The 13,572-nt window shown below is 39.1% G+C and overlaps 1 protein-coding gene across 2 annotated transcripts; it reads right to left on the bottom strand.

Annotated features, from left to right (window-relative positions):
* Positions 1–1,276: 1,276 nt before the first annotated feature.
* spty2d1 (SPT2 chromatin protein domain containing 1) lies at positions 1,277–11,734 on the bottom strand. Of its 2 annotated transcripts, none has more exons than XM_059002497.1 (6): positions 10,823–11,729; positions 8,603–8,720; positions 6,194–8,026; positions 4,872–5,034; positions 3,550–3,627; positions 1,277–1,997 (listed from the first exon to the last, which is right to left on the bottom strand). In XM_059002497.1, exons 1-6 carry the CDS (start codon positions 10,880–10,882, stop codon positions 1,901–1,903), a joined length of 2,349 nt encoding a protein of 782 aa, XP_058858480.1. In that variant the 5' UTR covers positions 10,883–11,729; the 3' UTR covers positions 1,277–1,900. The 2 variants fall into 2 exon arrangements, with proteins under 2 accessions (XP_058858480.1, XP_058858481.1); XM_059002498.1 differs by lacking the exon at positions 1,277–1,997 and adding an exon at positions 2,012–2,182 and having other exon boundaries at positions 10,823–11,734.
* Positions 11,735–13,572: the final 1,838 nt, after the last annotated feature.

Below are 13,572 nucleotides of genomic sequence, written 5' to 3'. Positions count from 1 at the left end.
TAGACATGTTAATAGATTATATTTATCAATTAAATAAATGCAAAGTAAGTGAACAGAAGAAAAATCTAAATCAAATCCATATTTGGTGTGACCACCTTTTGCCTTCAAAACAGCATCAATTCTTCTAGGTACACTTGCACAAAGTCAGGGATTTTGTAGGCATATAGTCAGGTGTATGATTAAACAATTATACCAGACAGGTGCTAATGATCATCAATTCAATATGTAGGTTGAAATCCACTGCCTAAATCCACAGAAGAACTGTGGTTAGTTCTCCAAGATGTTTGGGCCAACCTACCTGCCGAGTTCCTTCAAAAACTGTGTGCAAGTGTACCTAGAAGAATTGATGCTGTTTTGAAGGCAAAGGGTGGTCACACCAAATATGGATTTGATTTAGATTTTTCTTCTGTTCACTCACTTTGCATTTAGTTAATTGATAAATATAATCTATTAACATGTCTATTTTTGAAAGCATTCTTACTTTACAGCATTTTTTCACACCTGCCTAAAACTTTTGCACAGTACTGTACCTCTCAGTCTATTGTGCTCTCCCTTTCCACGTTGACAGACACATTCCATAAAAATGAAAATAAAAGTGAATTAAAAAAATATTTGCCCTAATGCAAATAAAGAAACAATAATATTGTATTCATTATTGATTGGCTTGCTATAGCAATATAAAGCATCCCAGCTTTCTCCAAACACAGAATATTGTATTTATTATACAGATTTATGGAACGTGAGTGGATTCAACTGTACTTTATTTATTTTTTATTGAAAACTTGGACTTATTGGTCACGAGTTTCAGGCAATTCCCAGGCAGGCTACAATTAGCTGTCCCGGTATTTCTATTATCCATTCTGTAGCTACCGCATGCAGTATATTCATAATTGACCATTGAGACGCCAAGAACCAACAAAGTACAAGAAACTTGGTAACATGCTAACGCTGTGCAGCAAAATTTTCATGTGTAGTCTTTACGCATTGAACTTAAATATCATACGTTGAACTGAAAGCTTAAATTTAACTGTATTAAATTAAAATTACGGCGGTGCCATAGTCGTTATAAAGTATAGCTATGGCAGGACCATAAACTTTGACTTAAAATAACATTCTTTTGTGAATAAGGCACAGCATTTCAAATAACTAAAAATTGCCTTTAGTCATTTACCTGAGAGAACTGAACACCTGCATGTTGGCTGATGGTTTCTGCCATTGAACAGATTATAGCGCATGATGAAGTCAGTCAAAAGATATGTACTGTATGATCCACTGCTGCTTTGATGGATGTTTTATTTAGCATGGTTTGTTAATAATTTATTATGAGAGAAGGTTTTGCAATCAGTCTCACCCGCTGCAAGATTTTGTACCGCTTTTATGAAAAGATGGAGGATATATATTACTATATGGTAGGCATGGTAGGCTGGTAGTGCCTTTGGGGATTTGCAAGAATATTAAACACAGTAAAATAAACTCACTAAATAATTGAAACTTACCACTGTGATACTCAACACTTTTTTTTTTTTAAACCAGGAAAGAAAAAATCCTCTTAAATGGCATCGTAATATATTCTTCTCAGTTTGAATTTCAATAATAAAAAAAGAACACTACAAAGGATTGCTGATCTGAACACTACAGCTTTTCTTCTGTACCAAAAAGAAATTGCGATGCAGCCGCTATCCAGCTAAGAAATGAAGCAGTGCCACGTCTAGTAGGCCGCTTGTAGAAAACCCTGATTGTAGCTGGCTATTTTTCTGTTGCTTTTGACCAGCGCAGAAGTGATCCTCTGCCCCTTAGTGTAAATCTGATTAGGTCTTGGATTTCAGTTCTCAGAGATTAGCCACAGATAAAAAGTTATTGTAACAGCAGGCAGTCAGTGGGGGTGGATTCTGACTGCCTTTTACAGTTTCCTTCGTTTTGCTTTCATCGCCGCCTTTTTTTTCATCTCCTCCTCCAATCGCAACTCCTCCTCATCCTCCTTCATACCCAAACGCAAACTAAAAGTAGAAGAAGAAAAAAATACACGGCTTGTTAAGGTGATCAGTGGCTAAGTGCTTGGGGAGTTGGGGAGCCCAGTTCCAATAAACGATGTTATCTCGTTTTTTGTTTCTTGGCTTTTCTCTTTAGTTCCTCCTCTTCTCTTCGCATCTCTTCCTGGTCCTCAAGTACGGCTAGTTTCAAGCTACCAAAGGGGGAGGGAAACAACAAGGCAATTAAAGCTAGTGCCAATGCTGTTAAACAAACCCTTATACTATCCAAAAATGGTAGTGAAAATCAGGATTGGATGTATACAAGGGTGTGGTGGAAACAACCTTAACTAGGGGTCCAGATTTTAAGGTTTTGTTTAATTTTCAATCTAAACTTAGAAAAAGGGGACAGTATTTATTGGTGAAATTCTGTTCCCTTTAACATTAAATACCCTTTAAATTCACGTTGAGGGTAGAAAGAAGGCAATACTGGATAAAACCCTAAATAAAATACACCCATTTAATAGCCCATAAACATTTTACATTGGGACGTGAAGTTGTATCACCACACCCCTAGTAGGTCTTCACATATAGGCCCTAAATTTTCATCTAAGGTGTGAATATGTATGTAACTCTAATGTATCTAAAAACTTATGTATATTAAAACGTTACTTAAACATTTGAATTAAGGTGTTAATTGATTTTGTACTTGATTGTAATCTGTTGCTCTATATTATGCATTCACTAAATATTTTGAATAAATTTGTGGTTCCAATTAATAAACTTAGATGGGGATAACAATCTATAAATAAACTAATTAATAAAGACATCTGCAGTCAATACTGTCTTGTCTCCATCTACAGTTGAATTCATGCAGTTGTTTAAAACATAAATCTGTGTTAGAATTTACTTCACAGGTGATGCATGAATCAATGTCACGGCACGTCCTTTCTCTAAAGAAATTGCTGATTCAGCCTGAAACACATTGCTGTGTTGTTATGGTCCTCGATGTCTTAGATCAACAAAGCATAAAATTCAACTTTTTATCAACAAACAGACATTATCCAACTGTATTCATCTGGGGTTAATACAATCTTTTCCAACATTAACTTAGTTATCTGAGAAATATTTAATTCATCTTCAAATCAAGTAAAGTTTAATGCCAGGGTAATATACTTCAGTACTGAAAATTACAACTTTACAAGTACTGACCAGCTTGACCCTTTAAGAAGAATGGAGGGCAAACTTTTCAATTGTTCAGTACGAATACAGTTCAGTAGTTTCACTGCTAAAACTTCTTCAATGCATATTGGTAACAATGTTAACTAAGCTCGGTCGAAGATCAAAACACGAAGAAAGCAAATTAACAATGTGGTTGGATTTGAACACAAATTTCAAGGCAAAGTGGGGCGCAGTAATAAAGCCTTATGAACTGCAGGGCATACTACTGGAAGGGTGCTTGTGTGTGCACTTGGCTTATCAATATGAATCTCTGGCTGCTCATCCACATGTTAGCCTAAGGGCAAGGACAACTTTACAAAGGCAATAACTAAGTTTTTATTAAACCCTACAGTACACTTACCTCCGAGCCTCCTCCTTTTGCTGGTCTTTCCAACTACTTTCCATGTAACGCAAGGCATAGTCACTTTCATCTTTATATCTGAAAAAAAGGGAGGAATACATCAAGATATTTTATAGGCAGGTTAACCCTTTAAGGACCAGAATCGTGTTAACATGATCATACTGAAGTGGGCTTCTAGGACAGCAATCGTGTAAACACGAAAAAAAGCACTTCGTTTTGATGACTTACAGGGCCACCATACTTTGCAGTACAGGTTTGAAACACACATCAACGGATAGGGAAGGGACTGACGTTCACTTCCTGATAGTCACTGAGAGGGGCATTGAGTGTCTAAAGGGCGGAGACAGTTTATAGCAGCCAGGCAGAGACAAAAGCAGAAACAAAACATCACAGGAACTTGTTTAGAGCGAATAAAGAAAGGGGAAACACAGTAAATCTGATGTATTGGAGTTATAATTATATTAGAACATTTATTCTGTCTCATGTGTTTTAATATATATGCTTTTACAACATTTATACATATCTAGAAACGGGTGGATAAGCATATACTATTTCATGAACTAAATGTATGGGTACATTTTTTTTTCTTTATTATTGATAATGTTTTTCTTTATTACTGATAATAATGAAGTGAGTAACTTATTTTATTTATATTATATATTTATTTTAAGAAAATAAAGAGAGTATTGTCCATTAAAAGACCCTGAGAATAAACGTGTATTATGTCATTGCAATCACTCAGGTGAAAATGTCTTGTAATCTGCCCAAACATCAATGTTTTTCAACAAAACTTTCAGGAAGTATTGCAAGATCCCTCTGGTCATAGAATAATGTGTTTTTACACATGTATCTCTAAACAGAATACATCATAAAAATGACTTAAACAAAAAAAAAACGAGACAGTGTTGAAAAAAAAAAAAGGGAAAAGTTTGTATAAAGTACTTTATAATGTTCCCCAGCGTGTTCTGAAAAAAAGGACACCATTTGCAAGATGCTACTGTAAAAAAATGATTTTTAGTGAATTTTTATAGGAACAGTCAACAACAGCCAAAAAGCACCTGGTCCTGGGGGACCATCCAACTGAAAAATGCTTGGTCCAGACAGGGTTAATAGAAGACTGATAGAAGGTACAAAATGAAAGCTGTGGGAGGATTCATGAATGGAGTTCTTCTGGTGCTGGTATTTCACAAGAAAACCTGAATTTCCAACATCCAAATCATCTCAAAGGGAACCTAAATTGAACATCGAGCAATTTTTGAAACCATTGGGATCCTTTAATTGCATACAATAATGTACCTCTACCATTTCACTATTTTTCTTACTTCGATCGGTCGTATCCAAAGATTTCCCGGATATGTTTTGAGATTTCATCTTGATCTCCCCCCTCGTCATCGATAAAGTCCTCCATTTCAGAATCATACTCGTCCTCATCATCATCGTCAAATTTCCGTTTGTAGCTGGAGGTGATGGGGGGCAGTGGGGGACCTGGCAAAGGCAAACATCATTTAAGTAGCAGAACTCTCGAGACTCAATTTAAACGCCTATTAAAAGTTAACACTTTTTAAAGGTTTTACAATGACTTTCAAATTTTACAATAAATGTTCATGTTGGTTTATATTACATGCACTACTGATTATTAAAATCAGATAAAATTTCACAGGAAACGCCAATACATCAAATGAGACACTACAGATAAAGCACATATTTCATAGAGTTTAACGTTATACAAGCCAGGTCACGGTCTCTGTGCCATAGGTACAAAGAAAAATCACAATAGGCAACTATTCCAGCCAATTTAGCAATGCAACAAATGAAACGCCATGTACTCTCTGTTGATACCCCACACCAGCACAAGCACTGCATTTCAGCAGTGACAGTCTAGTTAATTACTTATCTACAGATGCCTTTGAACAGACTGCACCCAGCTACCTCCAGACCCTCATCTCTCCCTACACCCCCACTCGACCTCTCCGCTCCGCCTGCACTAGAAGACTGGCTGTACCTCCTCTACGCTCCCCTTCCTCCAGAGCCCGCTCCTTCTCCACCTTCGCCCCGCAGTGGTGGAATGACCTTCCTACGGATGTCAGGACTGCTCAGTCCCTGACCACCTTCCGGCATCTCCTCAAGACTCACCTCTTCAGACAGCAACTGTAGAACTACTTTTCCCTCTGGACACTTATCACTCTTCCTTAAATGCACTTTACTTGTTCTTATCTGCTCCCTATTTTACTGCATTTAATCCTGTACTTTAGAGCTCATCAATAAATTTAATCAAATACATAAAGCTTAAACTTTTTCATACTCCGACTAAGAGCCATCAACATGACCCACACCCACAGTATGATACGCAAGTACTGTACAGGCTTCTCTGCAATCTCCACTGCTGGTGATATCACTAGCAATAATTATTTCCCATTTCTAACTTGCAGCCCTCTTCCATCAATGGGTGATCTGCTGAAATTCACCAACACTGAATACAAAATAGTGAAACAGAATGGTGCATCATTTTTAGAATTATTATTTTTTTCTACCAGAAGGGACTTTGGGAATACTGTACTGCAAATTGGCACCATCGTGAGATGCAGGTGTCAAAACAACGACACAATCTAAAAATAAATAAATAAAATAGAAATAAAATAGATACCTGGAGGCCTCATCATGGGCCTGTGACCTGGATGGGGTCTAGGTGGCCTAACCCCATTGGTGGGTACAAAGTCCTTGGTTGAAATGGTTTCTGACACCACAGTGCATTGGGGCCTCCCTGGGCCAGAGCCCATAGTGCTTCCAGGTCGAGCAGGTGCCACGCCTCCAGGTCGGCCAGGTGCCACGCCTCCAGGTCTCATTTGTCCACTACTTCCAGATCGCGCTTGAGGATTGTTTCCAGGTCTCCCTGGCTCACCATTCCGAGGTCGGTCCCGCATACCATTTCCAGGTTGGCCAGGACCACTATTTCCTGGTCGGGCCTGTGGATAACTTCCAGGTCGCACTTGGCCACTAACTCCAGGTCTGCCTTGCGGATTACCGTCAGGTCGGCCTGGTCCACTACTTCCAGGTCGGGCTTGAGGATTGTTTCCAGGTCTCCCTGGCTCACCATTCCGAGGTCGGTCCTGCATACCATTTCCAGGTTGGCCAGAACCACTACTTCCTGGTCGGGCCTTTGGATAACTTCCAGGTCGCACTTGGCCACTAACTCCAGGTCTGCCTTGCGGATTACCGTCAGGTCGCCCTGGTCCACTACTTCCAGGTCGGGCTTGAGGATTTTTTCCAGGTTTCCCTGGCTCACCATTCCGAGGTCGGTCCCGCATACCATTTCCAGGATGGCCAGGACCACTACTTCCTGGTCGTGCTTGTGCACCACTTCCAGGTCGCGGAGGCCCTGAGCTTCCTGATTTTGTAGGACCATTTGCGCTTGTGGGTCTGACCTGACCAGCACTTGCTGGTCGGCCCTGACCTGAGCTTCCTGGTCGCACTGAGGCAGAGCTGGAACTGATCCCAGGTCGCACATGAGCACCACCCATCTTTCCAGAAGGTGGAAAGTTTCCTTTCTTCTGGTTAAGGTCACTGCTGGTAGAGGACCTCTGACCCCCACTTGAGGAAGGCCTGGGGGAGGAAGCTTTGGCAGAGGAATGAGAGCTGGAGCTCTGTTTTAAAGAGTTTTTGACAATACTGGCACCTGAGGAGCTTTTGCTGGACCCAACCAGTCCAGGTCTGTGTCTATCACCCTGAGATTGCTTGGCAGTAGAAGAACTGTGAGGTCTTTCACTGGATGAAGGCGGCTTTGGTTTCTTGCTCACCATGTCGTTGGGAGGGAGCTTCTCAGCATAACTTTTAGACGACAGCAACTTTCTGCTTCTTACATCCTTGTCTGGCAAACTCTTCTTTGAAGAGCTGGAGACAACCTGGGACCTGCTGTCTCTCTCAGGCTTCCCTTCCCTTCCCGTCTCCCGGATGTATTTCTTATTCTTTCGCTCCAGGAACTCCATCTCCTTCAGTTCCTCTGCAGTCCTTAGCTTTTCTTCAGTCTTCTTTGTGGATTTCAGCTCCACTGGTTCAAACTGCTTCTTTTGCGCCAGCTTCAGGAGTTCTGCAAAGTTCATGGGGGGAGGTGCAGGCTTGGCTGCATTAGGCTTCTTGGAGGCTTTTTCAGGCTCTCGCGCTGCCGTTCTGTCAGGCATTCTTGCTGTCATTCTGTCCGTCTCTTCCTCATCATCCTCGTACTCTGACTCAGTTTGTGAGTATTCACAATAATCCTCCTCATCACCTGTCCCGTTGCGCTCACACCCTTCTGCATTTCGCTGTCTTTCCTCTGCCATCTCCTGCTTCGAACGCCTCTTCTTAGTTGGCTCCACAATGGGGACACCGTCGTAGCCTCTGAAATTGTCCTTGGTCCGAGACGCCATGGCGCGTGCTTTCCGGTCAGACTTCATCTCCACTCGCTTGGCAAGCAGCTCCTCCTTCTTTCGCTTGCTTTCTATCACTGTCGAGAAACAAATGAAAAGGTGATCAGAGATTGCATTTGGCACAGTTGGGGCACAACCCTGTTCAGCAAGTTTGAATGGATGGCAGAGAATTAGTGAAATTAGAGAAATATCGCAAGAGACAATGAAACCTGTCATATTAAATCGTAATATTAATTTCTCAATATTATATAATCTCAAAATATCACTCTTCATCTAGATTAAAAAAAAAAAAAAATGAAATGAATATGTATATAGTCCTATCTCCACTGACAACTTTAATTACAACCATTGTTTGATTGATTGAAGAGGACATTACTTTGTAGTTAAGGCTTTGCGATGTTAAAATGTTATTTGCTTATTTAGGGTTTCTTTGCTTAGAAAATATTAACCAGGCTGTCGGCATACATCTGAATGTAATATAAAAAGAGTGTGTGTGTTGTGTGTATGTAGATATGGTTTAAATGCCGACACTGCACAGCATTTAAACGTTCATAAAAATTTACCAAAATGCACATCCCTAAAACAAACTTCTTGGAACCGGCTAAAATAAGAAACTATAGGAGCCTATCTGCTCTGTTCGCAAGGTGCTGTACCTTTTTTTTTGTTCTCATTCTGCTGCTTCTTCAGGAAGGCTTGCACTGCTGCAGAATGCACACCTTTGACTTTCGGGTCCTTTTTTGGGGGTCCCACCGACAGGCTGTATCGCTTTGCCTGCAAAAATAAAAGAATCATTTGAAAATGCACACGCACACGGTTGCAGAATTTGGTATAGATTGTAGCACACCCGAAAGTGCTGTGTGACCAAATTAAAAACACACACACACATTAATATATATATATATATATATATATATATATATATATATATATATATATATATATATATATATATATATATATATATATATATATATATTACACACACACACACACACACACACACACATAGTGTTTATCTGCGTGCCTGGTGGACATAGGTCCACTGATGTGTGAAATCCGTGGATAAATTAGGTGTCATTGCGTGTGACTAGAAATCATGAACAAAATACAAAAACTAGTTCTGTAAACCAAAATTAGTGTTTCCTGAAGATGTTATAATTAGTTTACATTGACAGTGTTACTCCTAGCAACATCTTTTCAAAATGCGATACACTGCCAACCCTGTTACCAAAAATAATAAACACAAATAAAAAATACTACAAAGCTACATTTTATCATGGGAATAAGCTATTCAGCCTATCAAAGCTCACAATTTTCCTATTAACTAAGTCGTGTGTCTAGCAGCTAGAAATATCACATGGTTACTGTTGTCCAATTTGGCGGTAAATGTGTGTGTGTGTGCGCGCAACGCAGGCATTATACATTGCCAATAACATACTGCATTTCAGAGATAAAACTCATCAGGGAGCCAGAGATAACTTAAGTCTCGGATGAATGAGGTTCTACTCTGTGTTTGTGTGTCTGTATGTTCTTGCACTCCCAAAATTACTTCACTGTAGCACTATACTGTATTGAAGTGCAGAGACTTTAAGCACAACAGGTGATAGCCTATCCTTGGCTTAGGACAGATAAGACAGTTATGTGCAGCTGTATAGAACCAAGTGATAGCAGCACAGAAAATGAGCTTGGTTTGCAGTTTTGATTCCTTGTTGAATCAGTCAGCAGTCCTAAAACAAACAGCTGTAATGCCAGGTTTTGTTTATGTTTCAGGCTGTTTGAATGGCAGCACTCTACTGTACTGTAGGGGCCATAAAGTTAAGCCAATTAACACTGAACTTAAGAGCCTTTAAAACACCCATAGGCAGGCAGGTAGTGAAAGACTCTTCATCACCACTGGTTAGCAACATTCTGTGGTAAAGTAGAGGAAGTAATCTGTTAAAAAAATGGTTAGAATAAGAATTATCAATGCTTATAACAAAAACACGCACTTACAGGGCTAAAATAGAAAACATAAAAAGTACAATGAAAATCTTTAAAAAGAAGTGATTTTTCTAATCTCGCCAAAACAAATCTGTACAACGAATCCAGTTAGGCCACCCATGCTCCGCATACGATTTAGGAAAGCATACTAAAAAGTATCTCCCTTTTAAGTTGTAGAATCTTTTGACTAAAAACAAAGCCTGTTAGTCAAACATTAGACATCAGAGGAGGCTCGTTGCACAAGCATTTACTTCCTGCAATAAGCGCTATCATGATTCTCAGTTGAAGTGTTACTTACTTATCCTGCACCCTTGGGGATAGGTTCAAAGAGCAGGACAGGGGCATTACTATTATTTATTTATTAGCAGACGCCCTTATCCAGGGCGACTTACAATTGTTACAAGACATCACATTATTTTTTACATATAATTACATTTTTTACACATTATTTTTACATACAATTACCCATCTGTACATTTGGGTTTTTACTGGAGCAATCTAGGTAAAGTACCTTGCTCAATATAAATAATATTACCTTGCCCAATACAAATAATATTACAGGACAGGGGCATAATACACTGCATAAATGATGAGGCATCTTCTTCTACCAAGGAACAGTTCATTATAATGGTGTTTTATTCACAATGCTTACATGGCTTTCCAAGCGTAACATACTGCCATTTGTGTAAACGGTAGTTGTAACACTTTAAAATGTGCTCCTGCTGAAGTCTCGTACTAAGTGAATAATGTTAACATGGCAAAATTAACGTAAATGTGTCAATTTTTTTAAGTACTTTTTTTTGCAACAATTAATTAGTATAACAAGTAACTTACCATGAAACCTAAGTAACAGTATATTCGTGTCAAACGTTTAATGGAAGTTTTTTTCTTACCGGTAAGCTGCTCAGACCCTGGTTTTCAGACGCCATGGACAGGATAGTGTTGAAATCCATGGTCAGTTTTCCTTGCTCAGTGAAGTCCAACAGCGGCGAGAGAAGAAAACAAAAAAATAATAATAACTAACCCCACCGAGTCCCCGAGCAACACAACCTCGCTCCGGCACACCAACACGCACAAAAAAACCCCAGAAAACTGGGAAAATGACAGTAACAACAGCAGAAACAAACAGCAAGCACTCAGCGAAGCAGAGAGAACCCTGGTTTCGGTGCTGTTTAAATAAAATAAAATAAAAGCTCCCCAACACTGAAAGAAATTACTAGAGACTCTAACGATGTGTTCTCTCTCCGGGATATCCCCGTCGCACTCTGGTTAGAACGTCAACGGATTTGTGTGTCATTTCCGTCTCCTGCTAGGCGTTTCGCTGCATTAAAAGACAAAGGTGCTTGAGAATTGTTCCCAAAACAATTACTTTATTTAAAAGCCCATGTAAAAGATACCCTACAGTCTGTGTCTTTATTAATTTAGCTAGTGAATGGGTTAACAAGTCTTTTTGAGAACAAATTACGGTACATTTTATTGTTATTTATTTCCAGCTATTTTTTTTTCTGTATATTGCTTCATCGTATGCCATTTCTAATTGTAAATAAAACAGTAGACCTATACCTTTTTTTTTTTTTAATTCACCTGGTCGAGGGGGGAAAAGCCTTTTTTTCAAAGGACATTTACCAAATAACGCAACCTGATGCATTCATTTGTTCTATTTAAGTTTGACGTATGGAACTTTTTTTTTTTTCAAATAAATGTTATACACTGAATATTTTCTGTGATGCTCTCTCAGACATCCTTTTCCACGTACTGTTGCCTGAAAATCTGGAGGAGGAGCGAGTTTAGACACGTCAACTTCCTGAAGTCGTACTGGAGCACAAGACACTGCCATCCCTAGGTCACATAACACGTGTTTGCTGCTGTAGTACAGTAGCAGGTGGTTTGGTGTAGTTTTTATAGAAGAAAGGACTTAAGAAAGGGACTGTTGTGATGCCAGCGATTTATGTACCCTCAGTTGAAACCATACCCTCGTCCCTCCTCTAGATCCTTTACTCTTATTGGATCAGGACTGCCCAGTCCCTGACCACATTCCGGCGCCTCCTCAAGACTCACCTCTTCAAAGAGCACCTGTAGAACTCCTCTGTTTGTATCCTGGGACACTATCACCCTTCATGTAAATGTGCTTTATTTTGCTCTTATCTGCCCCCTATTTTACTGCATTTAATCCTGTACTTCAGAATACTGTAATCTGCCAAGTGTTTAACCTGTAGTACTTTGTATTTAATCACATCCTGATGTAACTATCACTATTTAATCATATCCTGATGTAACTATCACTGTTATCTGCTGTGTTATTGAATTGTGGTTTGTCACACTTGTACTTTGCTTGAACAAAAGTTATTGTATTTCTTGCTCTTATTGTATTACTTGTATTGTAACACTTGAAATGTATCTGCTTACGATTGTAAGTCGCCCTGGATAAGGGCGTCTGCTAAGAAATAAATAATAATAATAATAATAATAATAATAATAATAATAATAATAATAACTAGCCTCAACCGGAATTAGATATCTGTGGTGTTGCTAACTAGTATTATTAAATATTAAAAATTGGAATTATTATTATTTATTTCTTAGCAGACGCCCTTATCCAGGGCAATTTACAGTTGTTACAAGATATCACATTATTTTTACATACAATTACCCATTTATACAGTTGGGTTTTTACTGAAGCAATCTAGGTAAAATACCTTGCTCAAGGGTACAGCAGCAATGTCCCCCACCTGGGATTGAACCCAAACCCTCTGGTCAAGAGTCCAGAGCCCTAACCACTACTCCACACTGCTGGAATGAACTTTTCCAACAAAGCAATATCAAGTATCTTATGTGTAAGTAGCATACTGTTGTAGGCTAAAAACAAAATTAGAGCTGGTAGTATTCGAGCGACATCCACTGTAGGCCTATGTACCTTACATGTTAATATCTCAGTTTGACATACCCGGATTATGATACTCTCAATAATTTATGATTAAGAAAATCAAAGTTTTATTGCAATGAAAGGACAACACTTGCCAGAATGCATTTGGATGGGAGTTTAAAAGCCTGAAACATAGTGGCTACACACAGTATTGTAATGGTATGTCAAAAAGGAAGATAATACATACTTTAATCTCAGGAACTTGTAGTAAGATGATTCGTCCACCAGATGGCACCAGTGAACAAGGAGTTGGCCTATACTATTTTTCCAAGTCTGTTTAATATATAAACCAAAATGGTTCAACAAAACTAAGATAATGCAAGCAACACGGAACCTAACGTGTAAAACATGTTTGTTTTACAAAGCATGAAGCAATAAACAAAACATCAGCGGCGCCTGAGGAGTGTTTTTCAGTACAACCGCCTGCCTTCTTGCTTGTATGCCATCCACAGCAGTTCTTTTTACACAGTAAGGAGTAGCACTGTAACTGTATAGAAACGAGGTCATGCATTGGTAAGTGGACATATTAACAGGAGGTCAACTTACTTGCAGCCAGTTTAATGTGGACTCACGAGCTTGCGGAAGTTCTAAATTTAGACCAAAGATATCTAATAAATATCAGATGTCTATGGTAAGGATGGGAACTTCTGAAGGAATGGATACCTAGCTTATAGCTGGTCTAAGTGGCACTCAAGTGTTGCTTTATAAAATGTAAAATCT

Source organism: Acipenser ruthenus, chromosome 27 (genome assembly GCF_902713425.1).
Source record: "Acipenser ruthenus chromosome 27, fAciRut3.2 maternal haplotype, whole genome shotgun sequence".
NCBI classification, from domain to species: domain Eukaryota; kingdom Metazoa; phylum Chordata; class Actinopteri; order Acipenseriformes; family Acipenseridae; genus Acipenser; species Acipenser ruthenus.
Note: the sequence above shows the minus strand (reverse complement) of the source record. Positions and strands in the feature narration are given on the sequence as shown.